The sequence below is a fragment of the Musa acuminata genome, chromosome BXJ2-8, assembly GCF_036884655.1.
Source record: "Musa acuminata AAA Group cultivar baxijiao chromosome BXJ2-8, Cavendish_Baxijiao_AAA, whole genome shotgun sequence".
Taxonomy (NCBI): Eukaryota; Viridiplantae; Streptophyta; class Magnoliopsida; order Zingiberales; family Musaceae; genus Musa; species Musa acuminata.
Genome location: NC_088345.1, coordinates 42,344,700 through 42,364,858, shown reverse-complemented (window position 1 = coordinate 42,364,858; position 20,159 = coordinate 42,344,700). Strand labels below are relative to the sequence as shown.

The following is a 20,159-nucleotide window of genomic DNA, read 5'->3' as shown; positions in this document are numbered from 1 at the left end:
TTATAATATGTTTAGTATTAAATTATATCTTAAAATACTCTCTCTCTCTCTCTCTCTCTCTCTCTCTCTCTCTCTTTCTCTCTCTCTCTTGGAGCAGTGGTCTTCCCACTTTGGTCTGATACATGAACTCTCCTTCTCTCTCATAGTTGCTCCCTCAAGTACTTTCCCCCCTAGTCTGATGCATGCACTCTATTTATCTTGGAAATATACTCTCTCAATTACCTTTTCATCTTAGTTCGGTTCATGCACTTTCTTTATATTATCTATAATATATATGATGTTAAATTACATCTTGATGTTTAATTCATATAAAGAAGGAAAAAAAAAGAAAAGAAAAATCAGATTCATGATTCCTTTATCTAATCTTTCCCAACAATATACACACACTCGCTTGCAACTAGTCCTTATACTGTCATCACACCTTTGTGTGATACATTCCCTCTCTCTCTCTCTCTCTCTCTCTCTCTCTCTCTCTCTCTCTCTCTCTCTCTCTCAAAGTTGTTCCCTCAATTGCTTTCCCACTAGTCTGATGTATGCATTCTATTTATCTTGGCGATACTCTCCTAACTATCTTTTCATCTCAGTCTGGTTTATGCGCTCTTTCTCTGAAAACACGAAAGGCTACACTGTTTCTCGCCACTCTTTCAGCACCCACAACAATTCTCTCTCATGTAAATGATACGACATGCACTTCATCTCTCTCTCTTTCTCTTTGTTGTTGTTGCTGACTTGCTGCTACTTGTTTCTTCCATCAACCATCAGTCTGTTTGTGATCAGAGTTGTTCATCCTTCACCTTCGTTGCTACGACGTCAAACTAAAGCCCGAGATGGAGGACGAGAATGGCCATTTCACGCCGACGATGTTCGTGAAAGTGCACAAGCAAGGATGCGCCATTGCGAGGAAGATCAACTTGAAAGCTCATGACAACTATGAATCGCTCCGTCGTGCTCTCGAGGAGATGTCTCGCAACTTCCTCTCGAGTCAGTGAGTTTTGACTTTTGACTGCTGTTAGCTATTTGTCACGGTTTAATTTGATACGATAATTAATCTAATGATTTATCAACCCTAAATTATTGATCGATCATACTTATCTAACCATTTATAGGTTCATTCACTCTCCTTTACTTATTGAGTTTGAATTACGATAATAAACCTGTCTGACCTTTTATAAATCTATTCAAATCATTATTCACTTTTGTACTAAATCAAGATATTATAGTCTCTCCTTCGGTTAACGAGCTAACGTCCTCGTCAAGACCGACATAATTCAAAATTAACATATCATGGATGGTCATAATGTGTCTTTTGATCCATCCACGAGAGTTTCTTCTTACACGAATCAATAACTTTTGTTATATCTCAGTCATCATGGATTGATTAACTTATTAATTTATCGAACTCAATCAATGGATCAGTATATATTAGTGTCTTATGTCGTTATATATACATGTATATATATGTATAAGAATTAATGTTGTACTGCTAACAAATAAAAAGAGGTGAAGCTTACAATATAAGCACTAATATATAACTTAAAAATGACCGACCCTCACTTGGTTTCTTTCACATTGTTTCCATCGTCATGTAAGGAAGGACTCGAGTGACCTAATGGAAGTACTTAAAACGAAAACATGCATTTGGCTTTCAGATCCTTATCATCCATATATCCAATCAGAGGAAGCGCAGAACGAGGAGGTCGATACTGGTGACTTGGTAATTCTTTACGAGAACCACCAAGGCAACCGAATGCTCATTACTGATGCTGCCTGGGAGTGAGTATTCTTTCTTTCTTTCTTTCTTTCTTTCACATGATTCTCTATGATATCTCAATTTGATCTCACAGTCGCGAGTGAAATAGGATTCGAAGAAACTCGTAAGAATTAACTTGGGACTTAAATGCTTCGAGTCAATTATCAAGGTTTAATCATATTAAACGCATGCAATGCAATGCAATGCAATGCAATGCATGCATGCGATCGCAGGGTGTTCATCAACACAGCGAGAAGGCTTTACATCGTCAAGAATCCAGAAGCTGCAGTAACCGGCAAGGTGGTGGTGGAGGAGGAACTACTCATCTCTTCATCTCAAGTTATGTTCGGTGGATGTTTTATGTACTACGGAGGAGAGTCGAGCAGCAGCTGAGCCATCCAACCAACTTGAACAGCAATCGAATTGTTCTTTATCATGTTGTCATGTATTCGGTGGCAGATTGAGGGTGTGGTGATCGTTGATCTAAACGTTTCTATCTTAGTGAAATCGAAAAAGTGTAACAAACCAATTACACACATGATTTATGAATATGTGATGCATGGATTTAAGGTATAATGCCTTCATACATATAGAGTGATCTACATATAATCAATTCACAGAAAGCATAATCTGAGTCATGGATAAAACATCGATATCACCCGACATATATCGATCCAACATATATCTGAGACTACGGATCCGACATTCCTTGCATTAAACAGCATAAGCTTTGTTTAAAACCACGAAACAGTCAGACAAATTGAAGTAGAATAGCAGGAAAATAAATTTAACAGGTAATTGGTCAGGTCGGGTTTGGAAAAATGGGATGAGTAGTGATTGCCACAACCAACTCATCCTCTGTCTAATTCTGAATAGCATAAGTGGTGACAGCCCAAGAAACTAATACATCCAACAGAGTATATAGCATAGCTTATTAAGGACAAGTCTAACATGTAGAGATCAACATGATATTAATAAACATGATCGAAGAGGATTATGCAAAGGAATATGACACTTGAAGCCTTTTCATCACCCTTAATTGTGATCAATTTTTAGTTAACCAAGAAAAAGATGACATTGAACATGATCAGAAAAATGGAAGAAAAAAAAAAGAGGAATTTTCTCGAAAGAATGTCTCGACAAATCTTCCCAAGGAACAGTAGATAAAAATTCTGAACCCAGTCAGTCATATAACCAATTTGAATCTCATGAGCAGCAATAGATTATTTGATACACAATTTTATGCAACATAACTATCATTGTGATCCTCAATTAAACCAACCGGTTGAGCAGCTTTGGGAGAATTAGTTGCTGAACGTTCAAACCAATGACTAAATTTTCTGGTCTCAATGTCCAAAGAGCATCTGGAACTCTTGTTCTTAGCTTCTACCTCAACTTCAAGAATAAGACCAGTGTTACAAATGAAGACGGGCACACCATCCATATAAGGTTCTTTTATATAAGAAAGTAAAGAACAAAATGTGGTCAGCCATACATCAGAAGATAGAAAAAGATCCGAAATCCTACCTCAATTCTCAACTCGAGACCAACTTACATGATGTATGATAACCTGCTGGCGCAGAGTTACAAAAGATTTGGCTCAAGCATGAACTGCATTTTGAAATTGTGCTGCGTAATTTACAGCTTCTAGATTCGCTGAAGAGCAGACAAAAATTGACTTGTCACAACCATGGAGCACTGTGCACAAGGTCGGTCATGGGTAACCCGATACACCAGGAAAGAGTTCCGATATCTTGGTGAACACATCCATAACCTGTGAAAATGCAAGGTCATGAGAATTACAAGTACATTGCAAGGTTATGATAGTACATAGAATAAAAACATGCAAAGTGAGGTATGAGGAACAAAAGATGTTATTAGCATAAAGCAAATGGATACTAGAAGTCACAATGGTGTGAGTCATCAACTATGACTATCACAACCCAGTTTGATAGGATAGCCAATCTATTAACTGTATTAAGCCTAAATCACTAGCTCAAAATGTTGAAGCTGAAGTTAATAGAAATACACTCATCAGATTTTTATAAGTTAATTTTAATCTTAGACCACTTCCAATATGGGACTAATCGGGGTGTTACAATGATACGAGAATATCAGTTGATTTCAATTTCTTGATTAAGTGTCTGTTTCTAATATAAAAAATTTGCCTTTAGTAGTTTGATACTACTACTGCAAATAGAAATGGATATGCTTATATCCACAAGATAAAAATTCTTCAGTACATGTATAACCTATATGTGTGTGTGTGTGTATGTGTGAAATTAACCTTTTCCTCATCAGAGCTCCACAAGTAGCCTAAGATTTTACTATATCACCATAACAAAGGTTTAAGATGTAAAAAAAGGATGCACTAGAACCATTAACATGCTTTGTCTAAGGCAACTTCAAATCCATAAAATGTCTAAAATTGGGTCTGTATAATTAACCTTGACAGCTTGAGACATTCAAAGTGTTCTATATGAATCTAACTACTGGAAACATGTCTCCATGCAATTCTCGGACTTGGAATTTGGTGTTTAAGGAGCATTCATTTGAAGTAATATTTGGGTTACAACTTATGACAAGGCTCATAAATAATTTTTCTTTTGTCACTCATCAAGTCAAATTATATTTTAACACATAATAAACTAAATAGAAAATCATCTATGATGTAACAACAAAACATTACGAAACAGAGTTTAGCACATTCCCCTATAGGGGCATTAAAAATATTCATTTAACAAATTTATATGCATCTATAAGAAGAATATCCTCAGTTGTTTCGCTCTTTATGTGTGCAATTAAAGGTGTCATCTGCATAAGAACACCAAACAAGAAGTATCCCAAGAAAATAAATTGGTCAATACAAGATCTTACAACAACTCCAGCACTCTGCAATCACTATATTAATAACCAGTTAAGAAATCATGAAATAAGGTGCTCTAACAGGATATCTACTGTGCCAGCACCAAACTAGCAAGCCCAAAGCAGCACCAACCAAAACATGCTGCAAGCCTTCTATTTTGCCTGCTTCAATACCTCAATCTTGCAAAATTACTAGTTACAACCTAAGCTACAACACTGCCTTCATTCCTAACAAGTCACTAACATTTACATGATTACAAAAAGATTTATTTGCATTACCATTCACGTAAAATGAGGCTAGAGCTACTCTCTATTCAAACATTTTGTCAACAGTGTCCATTCAAATTCTGAACAGTTATACAAGGTTATACTGTTACATGCAATAGGCATTTAAACTTCATATCATAGTACTCCAACAAATATTTCCTAACTATGATTACAAATAACTTTCAAACTGTCTACAGTACACTTAACTCACTAAGTAGAAGTAATGCTTCCATCTACAAAATAAGTTAACCATAGGTACTGAACAGAAGAAACGTTTAACTACGATAGAAAATTCTGACAACATATTGCCAAATGAACAGCATCTATAGCTCACCTCCTTGTCATTCTGATATTTTGCAATGCTAAGTGGATTTTGTGAGCACTGTTGAATAAAAAAAATATGTTAAGAAATGGAGTATACATAGACATTTTAAAAAAATGAAATGCATCTGAGCGTACATCTAAGATGGCAGCTTGCACTTTAGGATTTTGAAATGCCATAGCAACATCAGGATTTTCCATTATTTTAGATATAACTTCTTCTGGAGTGAGGCCTACCTGTTCTGCATTAAACATAGAACGTATAATGTTCAGAAATAGTTACCGAAAGTAGCATCGACAAAATGAAAAGAAAAATTGTCACTCTAAAATTTGTGATGGATAATTGAAATAATAGACAACAATAAACAGGTGACATTATTCAAGATATGAATTCTCCTTCCATTAATGCTCTCACACTGGTCATGTTGAGCAACATGTTACCTATTCCTTAAGAATTAAGAGGATATTTGGCACATGACTTATGCTACAACTCGATCCTCATTCGACTTGGTATAAAGTGGGCACTATGAGTGGCCTGTGAACTTAAAGAAACATAAGGGCAATTCTGACCTTAACAAAGATGGTACTCAAAGGTTTTCAAAACTTCATAAAACTTTTAGCAAACTTCACTGCTTGATTCTTGAGTGTGCCAATTCAACCCACACCACAAAGAGCAGGTAATCTTGTATTGTATTCTCATAGCAACAATCCAGAAGCATAAAAGGGCTGATGATGAATCATGACAAATTGCATCAACCTCAGTTAACATATGTTTTACCTGATCTAACTTGTAGAAAGAAAAAAAAAATCAAACTTAAGCATGGAGGGATTGAATTAACTTCCTAGACCCATTTAAGTGGGTCGCTTGAGCTGAAGGGTAGAAACTAAGAATATGACAGAAAAGTTAAGACGCAAAAGGGGCAATAGAAACCAGACAACCATCAGGCCTGAAGATGATGATTGTGATGGGTGACGGCATAGACACAGGTCCCTTAGCAGTGCACTAGGAGACAGGAAAGGTGATGCCTGTCCAACAGCCAAAATGGATGTCAAGCTATGAAGAAAGTTAGCTGGAGCATTGGAAGGAAGCATTGAGAAAAGATAAGACGAAATAGATGTTCAAAGTTAGACAGCTACATCATCAGAAGTAGTAAATATAAGGTTACAAGAAACCAATGAATAAAAAGGAAAAGCATAGAGGGCAAAGGAAAGATGATATGCAGTGGGAACTGCAGGCAGGCAGCTTAGATGAAAGTGAGAAGAAAAAAAGCAAAGGCAAAAGGCAAGAGAAAGAGAGACTAGACAGATGCAAATTTGAGTTTCACTTTCTCAACTGTTATTTTTGTGATGTACTCTGTCAATAAGTCCGAAGTCCCAGGGTCAAGCTTGATTACAACCTACCACACCATATAACAGGAATTTCAAATAAGCAGTCGCATCATAAGAAGTTGTATGAGGCATTAAATAGTTTTCTGTTGCATGATTATACGTCATCTGCAGATTCTTTCATATCATTTCTGCAACACAATTGCCAGGAGAAAAAAATACACGAGTTTTCATTGCGTGATTATGCTTCATCTGCAGATTCCTCCATATCATTTCTGCAAAACACTTCCAGGAAAAAATTTGAAATACAGAAGAAAAATTAATTAAAGAGGTGCTTGTATTACAACTAGTGAAGAAACATTTGAAAAAAAAAGCATGCTCAGAGTCGGTTTTTTAACCAAACACAGATTAACATCAACAAAGATAACTTTTGACTTACCAAATTGCTGTTTGATCTCAGGACTGCTAAGATTAAAATTTTTCAAGGACTCAGTCAGTCGGTTGTCCCATTCATTATTGCCACCCATGTTGCTTCTGAATAAAGGCAATTAAACATAAATTTGAAAGTAATAGGAGAGATGTCAAAAGATCCAAATTGTAATGAGTCTAATGACAATGTTAATGAACACACATGTAATCCCATTAGAAAAAGACTAGCTTATAAATCAGAAAATGATGAAAACTAGGGCTGTAAAGAACTTTCTTATCTTTTGATTTGTAGAGATCCACTTATCATCCATAAGTAATTGATAAGCAAGTCCCGTATTTGTGGCTCATGAATAATTTCACCACAAAGTTCTCTTTGAAAAAGCATGCGGCAATTGAGGAACGAAACAATGACCAAAAAATGGATAAGTTTGCTAAACTTAACATAAGAGTGAAAACCTAATCTAACAAAAACTAAAACTAAACTATAGCACATTAACAATGATAGAGTAGCAACATTAAGGACTTGCAAACATATCAAACATTAATAGACTCTCAGTTGATTTAAAAGAAATATCATAATATATATAGACAAAGTTTCTGATACTAGCTACATCTGGTAAGAGACCACCTTGTCAATCACAAATCAAAAGTAAAAATTTATTCTCAATTTCATTTCTTCATAACAACTCATATTTTATGTATGTGTTTGCATATTTGATAAATATGATTCAAAAGATAAAATGTGTAAACCAAAAGGTTAAAAAGCTGCAAATCAAAAGAAGGAATTAGGTCATACAGCATATCTTGCATTTGCTGGCGAAATTGTGGATTTTGCATCATCCCTGAAAATATACATACAATATTTTAATGTCTGCCAGTAGTTTATTACAAAACCATAATAAGAAGTGAGTAAATTTCTCAAGATCCCTTGAAAACATACACTTGAAAGTCTCTGGGTTCCTCATTTCTTCAGGTAAATAGCTGCCACATAAATGTACCAAAACAAGGTCAGTACCTATTTCCTTGGTGATGAAGGGATAGGATCTATAGTAATCAATATGATAGAAAAAGAAAGACAGTTAAGCAGAAAAACGAAGACAAAAATAAAACTTGAAGATAAAAGAAAACCTTCCATGGTTTCAGAATGTATATCAAAGAAAATGCTACTCATACAGTGCAACAAGATCCAACTGCTGTCATGTACTTGAAGAATTAAAAACAATAAACAAAAGAATTGGCCGACAAATTCATGTTACAGTATAAAACAAGTGAAGGCCCATATGATCTTTACTTGATCCATAGAAATTTCTTAAGTTATCTAAGATGACATGCTTCTGACTTCCATTCATGTCAACAATTCTGAAGATTACTAAACCTTCAACTAACAAGATCTTGTAGCTTCATGTCAAATATAAAAGCAAATGATAATTATGTGTTAAAAATGAAACAATCAGCCAACTGTCACAAAAGCTGTAGAGAATGAACGATAATGTTTCAATTGATTAATCAAAATGAAGCTTACGGGTAAACCATTTTCTGCACAGTTGGATCTTCCATCATTTTCTCTAATGCTTCAACTGACAAGGGAGATGGTGACTTCCCTATGATAAATTAACATGAACAAGCACAATCTGTGAGAAAAATCCTGTTCACAAATATTATCAGGTTACCAAACTTGAAAAGCTTCATAAGTACTGAGATGCTAGAATCATGCAGCCTTAAGAACAAATGCATGTAAAAAAACATAAAACCAAAATATAAGAGTAAACAAATTATGGACGAGAATACCATTCAGTAATCAGCACAGTAGCATGCCACTGTAGTGCTGGTTCTGCACCTTTACATGCATGCATGAATACATAAAATACATACATATGGAAACACATACAAACACATACACATAAATGCTTTGTGTCAGTTCAGTCCTTGTAGACAATAATGAATGAAATGCAACATCACTTAGTGAACTTTAAATCTATCCATACGTGTCAAAATGATGCAATCTTAGAACGTCAGTGTTTCACAAACCATGAGCACTAGAACAGTAGACTGCATCAAAATTTCCATTATATAATGCATAAACTCATGAACCAGGAATGATGACAAGCAATATGGTTTTCCTTGTGATAAGAAAGAGAAGCCTCCTTTGTTTCACATAACATGTATTAATAGAAAATCAATTCCCACAACTTACGAGATTGGGATTGTCCATTTGGAGCACTTCCGTCCTGCTTAACAGTTCCATTTGATGGAACCTTCAAGTAACACAAGGTGATATTTCAGCAACAACATCATTGAATATAAAGCAGCTGCTTTCTAACATGCCAAGTACTTACTTCCTTCACGGACTGAGTCTCCACTGGACCTGCCTTTATGGACTCTTTTAGATAAGAAGGATCACTTTGCAATAGTTCTTCTGGAGAAACATCCACAAAAGCTGCAGAAATTTGCCACACACAAGGAAATTGTCAAACATAGACAACTGATTCCTGTACCCCAAATGTAGTAGGCTAACAATATTTGCATCACATTTTTTTCTTTCATCTCATAGCTTGTACAATGTATATAGATAGTTACAGTTCATAGGATCTGTCTGTGTAACTGTGACAAGAGCAGAAACATCACTCAGCTTCAACTCAACCTAAATTGCCAGATCCAACTCAATCATTCAGCTGGATTGGGCTAGCATGGTTTAATTTGACATGATTTAGATTAAGAATGAAAAAACCTGAACCCAGGTTAGGTTGACCCATAACCAACCTAAGCTTAACCTGACCAAATATTATCTGGGAATATCATTACATACTAGATATAATATCATAATTTATTTAGCACCACCACATGTACCTAAAATTTCTATCTGGATTTATTCTATATGTGTGAAACCTGAGCAACCGATCCCAACCAGAACCAACCTAGTCCAACTTATCATCAGCCCAATCTCACTTGGGCTTAGCCCTGCCCACCACAAAGTTGGACCAGATTAGGGAAGAAAAAGAATCTCAAACTGAGGTCAAGTTGGATTGTGATAGGTTGGAGATAACAGAACCCTTCTGGGTTTAGGGTTTACTTTTCACCCAATCCAACCTGTTAAAATTGCAGTCCTATGGGAAAATAAGAAAAAAGCTACCAAGAAAGCTGAATCCTGGCACATGGCACTTTCGAGACTTATTTCTCTTTTGAGTTGTTCTGCTGGATCAGTTGCTAAAGATATTTGGTCTTCACCCAAACCTGATGGATAAAATGGGATCACTTCTTATGGATTCATTCAGAATCATTCTGATCTGGTTCATGGTGAGCCAAGCCAGGGAAGCAGATATGCTGATTGCTGGAAGGATAGCTAACACAATTCTTATTGAGGACAGGCTATTCTATTAAAGAATAGAGAGCCAACCAAACCAAGATCTAGAAATATGTGTAGACCATATTTGAAATGGAGAGCGTCAAGAGGGTTTCAAAATGAGGTCCCATTTTGACCATAAAGACAATGTCTCCATCCCTCTCTCACTTCCTCCTGATCATATACTTCCATAGTCTTTCTCTTCACTTTCTTTAGCCTCTCGTTCCTCCCCTCGATATTTCATTTTCTTTCCTGGAATGTGCATGTCGTGCTACAGCGTGAACCGTCCCTCAACCACTTTCTTCCTTTTCCCTCCCACCTTCAAAAATCTAAGTTTGAGCCCCTCCTCTATCTCCTCTAGTCGAGTGCTCTCAATCTCCTTCGAAAACAGATTAACAACTGAACAGCCAATCCACTTCTTCTTCCTAATCGGATATGAGGCAAAAAATCCAATTCACTACCGGTCAACATTGTCCAGCACTCGGGACCGTAATAGAATCATTTAGTTCCCTTCACCCGCAATGGGCACCATAACTACTAATTACCAACTATTTAGTTACCGTCTATGACCTTCACCCTCGGATGTGAAGACGCAAAGTGTCACTTTTCAAAAAGGGCATCGCATCAAAGAAAAAGAGCCAGCTGAAGGCTTCAATGAGACCACCAGGAATGCCATATGTCGAGGTCTTTATTCCAGCTTCCAATTGGCTCATAGGTGTAGATCTGGAAGTGCTAAAGCCTATCCAATAGTTTGATGGGCTTGATCACTACAGAATCTTTGAAAAACTGCCAGCGGTAGCTAATACTTAATTTCATAGTAGTGAGGGTATTTTGCGTATTTGACAGTTTATAGCAAGCCCTATGATTGAACGCATGCTTTCTTTAGGCTCTATGTTCCGCAATCTCTCAGTCGATTCATTCATAATCTGATTCTTTCAACAAGGGAAGATTTTGCATTTGAATTTGAGGGGCAGCACTTAGCTTTCCCGGTTCAGCTCATCTCTACATACCCAAATCTAGTTCATAATGTAGGCACACACACTCATTTTCTAAGCTATAGAAGTGTGCACATGTGATATAAGTTAATTTAACAAAGTAACAATACTCAATAATAGGACCACACATGAATGATACTCCACTCAACTTCTTTCACTTCAGCTGATCTATACTGATTTCCTATTTTCATGCGTTAATATCCAATATCCAATCTCCGAAGAAAAAACTTTATCCAGAATATTAGAGTGGGGGCCTCGACCATTTCTGACCAGTCTCTTATTCACAACGAATTTCTTTCCTTATTACAAGCTGGTTGCTCATCTTCAACATCCTGAAAAATAGATGGCCCGGCCCAGCTGAAATGAAAAACTACAAGGCATTGTTAGCTGGCTGTTTTTCAAAGATTCTGTAGTTTGCTGTTTGATGTGGAGAAAACTTGAGTTGTAACGCTGTGGACATGCGATAGCCATGTGTCCAGAAAGAAGATTTTTTTGACATACATAACCTCAAATGGCGTGAGCCACATGCAGGGAGACCCGCACATATAGTTTTCAGGGGAAGGAGCCCGAAAGACTGACCGGCGCCCACCCGACTCTGTTTATGGTCCTGGTAACTATATGCAGGCTAATGTAAAAATAAAACAAGGCATCAGAATACAGATACTGATCCTTGACACAAGATTATTATGTGAACAAAGAGCAAATATAATAAGTCACAAAACTTCAGTTCAATAATATCAGAGTTCTATGATCATATCTTTTGATTGTTGTAAATCTAGTAACATCCGAACTACATCCTGAGAACCTGATAATCCTCTGATATCCAAAATCTGCCATGAGACACTATAGCAAGACAATAATTCTAAGGTGAACGATATTGTGTGGGCATGCCACCATGACTACCTTTGTCTCTAGAAGATTTCTTCTATATAAACAATCAAAATATGGGCCTACTTGAAATTTTGAATAACAACAATATTCTCGTTGATACAATGTCTTTTGGGGGCTAAGGGATTTTACAGCATTGGCCATTGCTCAAGGTTAATAAATAAAACTTCGAAAATAAGATTTATATTGAGATAACAGCTTTAGGAATAAGGTTGAAAGAGATGATCCAAAGGGCCTAATGATGTAACCTCAGAAGCTAAGACATTATAAGAAACATCCAAGCAACAGCATGTATTCCCCTCACATATGCACTATGCAGGAATGATTTACTAGAAGCCATGAGGTGATGTCCAATGGCTTTTGTTATCCAAAACACAAAAGCAGATAACATAAATCATGATAAAGCTTATCTATCATGAAAAAATGAATTAATAATAGTAGCATTAAATCAAAAGACATACCAGCTTTTTTTGGTTTTGCCTCTTCTAATTGAGTTTCATCTCCAATTTCAGACGTTGAAGTTGATTCCACTTTTGTGGCTGGAATGTCTACTGTAACAGGCTGCTGGGAAGAAACATGTGCCGTTGACAGAGTTGATGCAGTAGGAGGTGATGATACTGTAGAAGGAAACGGGAAAGGCAAGCCTGGTCCAAAGGAAGGATTATTGAATTGTCCACCTTGAGGTGCTGCTTGATCCATCATTGTCTTGAAAGCTTGTTGAAGTGCATGTCTCTATAACAAGTGACTCATAAGTTTGTTCTGTCAACAAGCTTGTGACACAATAAGATTGTCAAAAAAAAAAAAGCTGATATGCATCGATGATATGACAACAGTTGCAGCAGCTTTATGAAATCAACAAAGGAGGTGCCACATGGTACTCTGGCTCACCAATAAAACAGTATGTACCATTTTATTTACTGAACCTGCTGTCAAATTACTACAGGTGCATGTCCAGAATTTACACTCTGGCATGGTCAGCACTCAGCAGCACATAACCATGCAGCATGACACAGAATGGAACAGGCAACAGGCATAAAATAAAGATCCAATGAGCCTAAAAGTTGTAACATGCAAACAAATGTGACAAGAAAAGGCATGGATCCTATCTTGTAGTAAAGCTTCCATAAGATTAGATCATAGATCAGAAAAATGGCACAGAGAGCAGTAAGTGGAAAGAGATAATAAGATAATTTTGTTGCTGCAGTAGACTCAGATGGTAATAAGAGAAGCACAAGGAAGAAGATATCAAGTGCAAGTTGTTGCTTCTACAAGTTTTCCAATAACACCACAGTCCATAAATAAATTATTTTAAAATTAATTATGAAAGGAAGCAACAATAGGATTCAATCAATACATCCTACAGTTATATGTTCAGGCAACATGTTGGTTAACTAACACTGGGAAGATTCTAACAATATATTCTTCTTACACAAAAAAGAAGAGGGTGAGAACTAACTACACCATTCTTTCAATGAAAGGACCAGCGACATCCTTGATGCAAAGGCATACAACATCGCCATGGAAAGTATGAAGAAGCAAAATGTCAAGGAGCCATTTCTCCTTGTAATAACTAAAACCAGTAAAGTATTTTCTCGAGAATTCAAGGAAAATTAGTAAAAGATAGAATATAGACAATATCACTGTAATCAGTGCAAAGTACCAAACACCTAGGTCACTAACAAATGTTTCTCAAACCCTTCTTCCATCAGCAACAACCTCCCTAAGGACAGCATACCTTCTTCAAAAGGAGTATTAAAAAGAAATGAGCTCACCTTTAATTTTTCCGCCACCTGTCATACCAACAAGATTGTTTTGAAAAAAGAGAAAATTAGTACAAAAAGAAAGAACTTTTTTACAAAAAAGAACTTTGAGACACTCACCACTTGGAATATTACTGATAGACCAACTCCAACTCCAACCCAAAACAGGGGTGAACCGCTGCAGATTCTCAAGAAAACAGGAGGGATAAAGGATATTACATTAGCCTCAATGACATATACCCAGAAAGGAAAAAAAAGGACTTCCATCATTAAGTTTATAAACATCCAACAATTTATTAATTCACAATTATGTGGTAGCATTTAAATTACACAATAAAAAATGTATGCCAAAATAAAGCCACATGCACTCAACTTCAAGCACGAGGACAGACAGTACAAAAGTACAAACGTACATGGATGACGGTGATGAAGGGACCAGAGGTGGTGCTACTCCACTACTAGTTGTCAGCTCTTTGTTGCTTGAAGATGAGACACTTCCAAAAACATGTGTCTTGAGTTTTTGATGGCCTATACCAGAAAGAGAAATAAAATATAAAGAAAAACCAAACCCACCAAAATTTTTTAAAAATCACCAGAAATATAACATAAAATATAAGCGGATGCAGGAGACAGAATACATGGTTAATCAATTGACAGCAAAACGAGGAATAGCACAAAGGAATGTTAATACAAACTTGCAAAACATAAATATAATACGCTTCAAGAATACTCGGTGCATATAATCAAGATGACTTCACAGTTCATGTCTTATACAGAAAAAAATTGCATTTTTAACTCACTGATCAATATACTACTTAACACTCCAAAGGGCCACAACATGTCCTTTTTTTTCCGCAATCGGCAGGTGATGAATGTGGGATATGATCCCAATACCTTGTAATGATCTGACAAATCTTTTATCAACTAAACTAGTTAGTACTTTAGAATTTTTGTAGGATGAGGTTTCTGAGTCCTCAACTTAAAATATTTTAAATGTAAAAATTATGAGATACGATTTGAACCATCAACCTAATAAAATTGAGTCGGATACATCACTGCCTAACTAATGTTTTATGTGTCAAAATTTGTATGTTTAACCTTCCATCTAACACAAGTGGCTAAAGCCACAACATACTTTGCTTGTGTAACAGCAAAAAAACTTGTCTATAAACTATGTGATAAACCAAGATCCCTAATCAATTATCTCTTCTTCTGTAACCCAAGAAATTAATATGGTTCACCAAAATGCTAGGTAGTTAAATTACCAGCATCAGATAGGGCTCGATCGCTGCTTCCATTCTTCAGGGCTAAGAAAACGAACCCGGGACGTCTCCCACCGTTTCCGACTCGTCTGCCGCGTCCCGCACGGAGCGGGGAAAGAGAAGAACCAGCCGCTCGCCGCCTGTTTGGGATCTCGCAAAGATTTGGAGCCGCTACGGGGACGGAGAATTTGGAGAGGAGGACGAGATTATCCATCAATTGGGGCGAGATCGAAATCCCCCAATCGCTTATTTCTTCCTCCGCTGTGCTCAAGGGGAAGAAGGGGTTTAGGATTTGAGCGAGAAGGATCAGAGGCGGCAGAACGATCGATTGGGAACGGAATAAGGGCATATGTTCGGGTCGGATCTAAATAATACATACCCGTACCCGTTTTTAGTAGCGGATGCGGATATCCAAACAGAATCCCCTATCACATTTGTTTTCTTGCATCCTTCAAAATTCTGGAAATGATATATTTATCATTATAAAAATTAATATATATTTATATATTACTTCAAATATCAAGTACGTTAATATTTTCTAACTCTAATTAATATTTATATAAAACAAAAAAAATCTAAAATACCTCTTAATATTTTAAAAATTGCAACCAATAACTAAATTACATTTAACAACAAAGATTATTAACATAGTATATATATAGGCTTTTAATTTTATGACTCCAAGGTTATTCACATAAGTTATTATCAGAAAATCTCATCCAAAAATTTCAGGTTAATATTTTCAATTGTGATCAATGTTAGTATATTATATAAAAATATGGATAATTATTTTCATCATTTAACTATGACATATCATACTATAAAAAAGCCATCCTCCATAACAACAACTTCAAAGCATTTATTCTTAAGTAGATTCGACACTTACCTGAAATAAATTTAAATATTAGATGAATTTTATCATAAATATTTTCAATCTAATTTTATGGGATTAGATGCCAAGTAAGATCTTGATTGGATTTGAATCAACATCAGAATTGAATAATGACCTTAACAGATCTCAAATTACTGTTGTTGTACATGTTTTCTTTTTTATATACTTTAATAATCTCATCAGATAGGTTAACTTAGAGAAATTGTCATTATCACCTCCACATGAAACTTCGCAAGATTCAATGACTGTAGAGGTCAAATCTTCATTTCACACAACCAATCTCACTCATTCCTGTGACTTAGATTGCCATGTAGCTATCAAGCTAGCTCAGATTTTGACTCTGAGCGAGGCTTGTTTTCACACTACCATATTTGATCAATAAAGAAAGCATATTAAACGTGTGGATCGTATCACAATGCTTAGTACTCTCTCTCTCTCTCTCTCTCTCTCTCTCTCTCTCTCTCTCTATCCTTGACAAAAGAGCATTAAAAGAATGACACAAGTGGCAGGAGATGGCAGCAAAGCCACTGAAACATACTCCATATAATAGGAGAATTTTAGTCTCCATCTCTCCAGTTGTCCACCATTCATTAATCTCATGAGGTCACTCCTACAGCAATGCTGTTGCTTTATTATCTTCTTTACTGGTAGCAAATGCATGGTGCCTTGACCAAGTTGGACCCATTGACCATTGGAAACATCCTGCAACTTCACACCTAAAACAATATCCAACACTAAAGATGCTCAGATTTTCTTCCCACCTAATGCAGATTATCTTGTTCCTTGCTCTACGAAGAGCAGCTACTCCCTTTCCGACACGGGGGATCCTTCATATCTTCCATCACCATCATAGTTTGTGGCATTGTTTCTCCTCCTCATGTTCCTTTTGACTGGCTTTGAATTGTTTTCTTGCAATTATAGCTGTCATAAAAGTGAAATCTGTTCTCAATCATCACGTTTTTGCGTGAGTTCTAAAACGAGTGCTGCTTTTGTCTTTGCCTGAGAAGATATGGGTCGATGATTCTGCAACACAGGTGATTAATATTGTATTTGCTTCTGAGATTGAATCCGTGTACTGAAGAATATTTAAGGTGCACAGCATTATGTCATCTGCAGACAATGATCTGTCTGTCATTGGAACAAATCTAAATAATCAATAGCTTGTGCTAACCTCATTGTCTCCTGATGGGAGACTGTTCAAGCATCTCTTTGTTTTTGGACTTTGGTTAGGAAGGTTCCCAGCTGCACTCAATACCTTAGACTATTCACAGAAAGTACACTGACGAGTCTTAGGAACTATTGTCTGCTGTACTCTTATCGGATAACCCTTCCACTGTTCATCTCTCTTTGTCTGAAGACTTCAGATTTCAAATCTGCATTTAAAATGCTCTTTATACAACAGAGAAAGAAACTTAAACCAGGTTTAGGATACCCTTTTTGCATGGATTAGTGAATGTCTATGTGTTGTTTGTGCAGTATGTCTATCTATTGAGCTGCATCGGTGACAGCCAACGGCATAAGAATGAAGGTTCATGAACCTTGATTTCCACAGTGTGTGCGTGGTGATGCTTCCATTGTCCCAATCTATTATGTTTCTCTCCCAAGCAAACATCATTCGATTAGATCAAACTGAGAGGCTTAACAGACAGTAAATGCTCTCTTATGCTCTGCAGTCTTGGCTGTCATCTTTCTGCAACCAAGAACTGCACTTACATGCATTTCTTTTGGCTTTTATGCATCAAGAATAGATAGAGTACATTTCGAGTCAATATTTATGGAGTTAAAGCACCCAATCATCCTCATTAAATACAAGGATGTGAGTTAATGCGATATATATAGGTTACGGGAAGGGATCCCATAAGGATCCATGGTGTTCCCAGTCCTCGAGCTCGCTCACCTCGCTGTTCCAAGCCGGTGGGGTTAGCAGCAGCGCTTCGGCCAGGTCCAGCCACATCTTGGGGGAGTCGAGGCCGAGCTCGTCGTTCCCGAGCCGCTCCAGCGCCGACGACATCCCGGCCCGAGAGGTGGTGGTCTTGCACCGGAGCCTCGCGGCCGCCTCCAGCGCCGCGGAGCGGATGTCCTTGGGGTCCGAGCTCCTGGGCCGCGGCAGCTGCTCCGCCGACTCCGGGAAGTTGAGCTGCGCGTCGTGGCCCTTGAGCCGCAGCGCCGCCACGTCGTGCGCCACCGCCGCCATCTCCGCCGACTCGAAGCTCCCCAGCCATATCCTGCTCTTCTTCCCCGGCTCCCGGATCTCCGACACCCATTTGCCCCATTTCCTCTTCCTCACCCCTCGATAATGCACCGCCGCATCTGCTCTCATCTCCTCCGCATGCTCCATGGCTGTCTCCGCACCACAATCTTCAGCTCGTCAGAGTCGAGATGACGAAGAGTTTGTGGAAGCATATATATAGGCGACGGGATGATGCGTGTTATTTCGACACATGGAGCTTGTTTAGGAGAAAGCAAGCTTCCTAGTAACTACGTAAGATGGATAAGAATTCGGTGGGCTTCACAACATGCAGTTCATATCCTTATTCTGTAGCATTAAGCGAATATAATATGAAGCAGATGTTGATGCAGCGGGCTGCATGTCCGTGGTTGTACGTAAGAGAGAAGATCGTATTCAATGGGTGGATGTTCTACTCATATATTGGATTTGTTGCACGCAGTGCAATCGAGCGGAGGAGAAGACATGCGAAGGATGCGGTCGTTGTCATCGTTGAATTGCTTCTGCCGTGCCACAGCTGGATCGAACTGGCTCCCATCGGTGGAGCATCAATTGCTTGTCGAAATGCCCGGGCGAGTTCTCCTCCTCCTATCCCCTCGTGCCTTTGAACTCTGTGGCTCACACCGCACGAGCCGGTTGACCGTAGCACGGAGCCGCCGCCTGTGCGTCCGTACGTGGCGGTGGGCGCGTCCGTGCGCTTTAACCTTATGCGTCCCGCAACACTTCACTTCGGCCTCAATCACCAGACCCGAACCGGTCTTAGTAATATCGGTTCTTGTTCGATTTAACCGGCTCGATTTATGATTTGTCCGGTCCGACTCGAACTACTTTTGATCTGCATACTTGATTTAAATGTAAGAATTTAGGATCAATGCTTGGTGTTTGGACTCAGAAACATGATGAGGACGTGTATCGATTCATTGAATGGATCGAGTTGATCTGACATCGACATAATGATGATGATGATGCATCAGTGTCCTACTCGTAGACCGGGTTTGATCTTCCACAGGCTGCCACTTGGATGGAACATCTACGTGATCGCACAGCAGCACGTACATGTACATGTCCACGTCAAATCCGAGAGTGAACTCACAGCCGATCTGATGGTCGCATAATAGCTGAGCTGAGTTGTCAAGATTTTATACGTCCGCACGAGCCGGTAAATTAGAACCCATTTGATGATGAACGATTTTTCTAAAAATAATTTGATTTTTTTTCTTCTGAAAAAAATTATTTTATATATTATAATAAATTATATATATATAATAGTTTAGATATTATATAATCCAAATATTATTTCATAGATTTATTTTTCCGTATAATACATCTTCTTTTATATGAAGATTGAATCCCAAGATTTTGTGCGACCGTCGTTGGTGATCTACCATGATCGGCTCCTGCAGAGAGCAGCGTATCGTCCCAGTTCTGTCTCATCGAATTCCGTTGTCCAACAGTTGTTCGACTTAATGCCTGATCGTTTCATTGTCGTCCTGACGACGGACGTCCATTGTCAACATCTGTGTGGCTTTTAACAGCTGTGAGAACCTCCAATGTTGACGAACATTTGTTTTGTTGACTTGCAGATGGTGTATAGCATATGAATGCCGATCAGAATCTGAGGTGACATGAGGCATGAAGGAGCAGCGATAAACTATTTAGGGGGGGAAAAGAATTGAACGGGGCCATGGCATGACGACGTGACCGTGCTGTTGCAGGGAGGAAGAAGCTTCCTTGCTCCTGTATGAAGAGGAAGGAGACACCTCAGGGAGAGTTTTCCTGCATCGGTGGACACAGCTGCATCTGTGACGTTTCATGTCGTTTTGTAGACCGAGTTAGA

At 37.9% G+C, this 20,159-nt stretch overlaps 3 protein-coding genes across 5 annotated transcripts; 1 reads left to right on the top strand and 2 right to left on the bottom strand.

Annotated features, from left to right (window-relative positions):
• Positions 1 to 827: 827 nt before the first annotated feature.
• LOC103994757 (auxin-responsive protein IAA27-like) lies at positions 828 to 2,143 on the top strand. The gene is made up of 3 exons (XM_009415186.2): positions 828 to 981; positions 1,650 to 1,773; positions 1,984 to 2,143. Exons 1-3 carry the CDS (start codon positions 828 to 830, stop codon positions 2,141 to 2,143), a joined length of 438 nt encoding a protein of 145 aa, XP_009413461.2.
• Positions 2,144 to 2,882: 739 nt separating this feature from the next.
• On the bottom strand, positions 2,883 to 15,519 carry LOC135619496 (protein TIC 40, chloroplastic-like). Of its 3 annotated transcripts, none has more exons than XR_010489400.1 (15): positions 15,207 to 15,519; positions 14,355 to 14,469; positions 14,062 to 14,119; positions 13,954 to 13,971; positions 12,643 to 12,913; positions 9,295 to 9,395; positions 9,153 to 9,213; positions 8,481 to 8,559; positions 7,899 to 7,939; positions 7,755 to 7,800; positions 6,969 to 7,063; positions 5,342 to 5,445; positions 5,217 to 5,264; positions 3,306 to 3,524; positions 2,883 to 3,202 (listed from the first exon to the last, which is right to left on the bottom strand). XR_010489400.1 is itself a non-coding variant. In XM_065121576.1 (14 exons), exons 1-14 carry the CDS (start codon positions 15,415 to 15,417, stop codon positions 3,465 to 3,467), a joined length of 1,308 nt encoding a protein of 435 aa, XP_064977648.1. In that variant the 5' UTR covers positions 15,418 to 15,519; the 3' UTR covers positions 3,181 to 3,464. The 3 variants fall into 3 exon arrangements, 1 of the variants encoding a protein (XP_064977648.1); XR_010489401.1 differs by having other exon boundaries at positions 2,883 to 3,145; XM_065121576.1 differs by having other exon boundaries at positions 3,181 to 3,524.
• Positions 15,520 to 16,601: 1,082 nt separating this feature from the next.
• Positions 16,602 to 18,482, bottom strand: LOC135618218 (ethylene-responsive transcription factor ERF038-like). The gene is made up of 2 exons (XM_065119084.1): positions 17,267 to 18,482; positions 16,602 to 17,118 (listed from the first exon to the last, which is right to left on the bottom strand). The coding sequence occupies exon 1, from the start codon at positions 18,431 to 18,433 to the stop codon at positions 17,936 to 17,938; it is 498 nt and encodes a 165-aa protein (XP_064975156.1). The 5' UTR covers positions 18,434 to 18,482; the 3' UTR covers positions 16,602 to 17,118; positions 17,267 to 17,935.
• Between the last annotated feature and the right edge of the window lie 1,677 nt (positions 18,483 to 20,159).

What these genes read in the sequence shown, in the direction of transcription:
- LOC103994757 (XM_009415186.2), top strand. Translation starts at nt 828, where the DNA reads ATGGAGGACGAGAATGGCCATTTCACGCCGACGATGTTCGTGAAAGTG. An exon ending in GTCTCGCAACTTCCTCTCGA is followed by an intron (nt 982 to 1,649) that starts GTCAGTGAGTTT and finishes TTTGGCTTTCAG; the next exon opens with ATCCTTATCATCCATATATC. An exon ending in ATTACTGATGCTGCCTGGGA is followed by an intron (nt 1,774 to 1,983) that starts GTGAGTATTCTT and finishes ATGCGATCGCAG; the next exon opens with GGTGTTCATCAACACAGCGA.
- LOC135619496 (XM_065121576.1), bottom strand. Translation starts at nt 15,417, where the DNA reads ATGGATAATCTCGTCCTCCTCTCCAAATTCTCCGTCCCCGTAGCGGCT. An exon ending in TCGAGCCCTATCTGATGCTG is followed by an intron (nt 14,470 to 15,206) that starts GTAATTTAACTA and finishes TTTCTGGTATAG; the next exon opens with GCCATCAAAAACTCAAGACA. An exon ending in TGCAAGCTGCCATCTTAGAT is followed by an intron (nt 5,265 to 5,341) that starts GTACGCTCAGAT and finishes TTTATTCAACAG; the next exon opens with TGCTCACAAAATCCACTTAG.
- LOC135618218 (XM_065119084.1), bottom strand. Translation starts at nt 18,433, where the DNA reads ATGGAGCATGCGGAGGAGATGAGAGCAGATGCGGCGGTGCATTATCGA.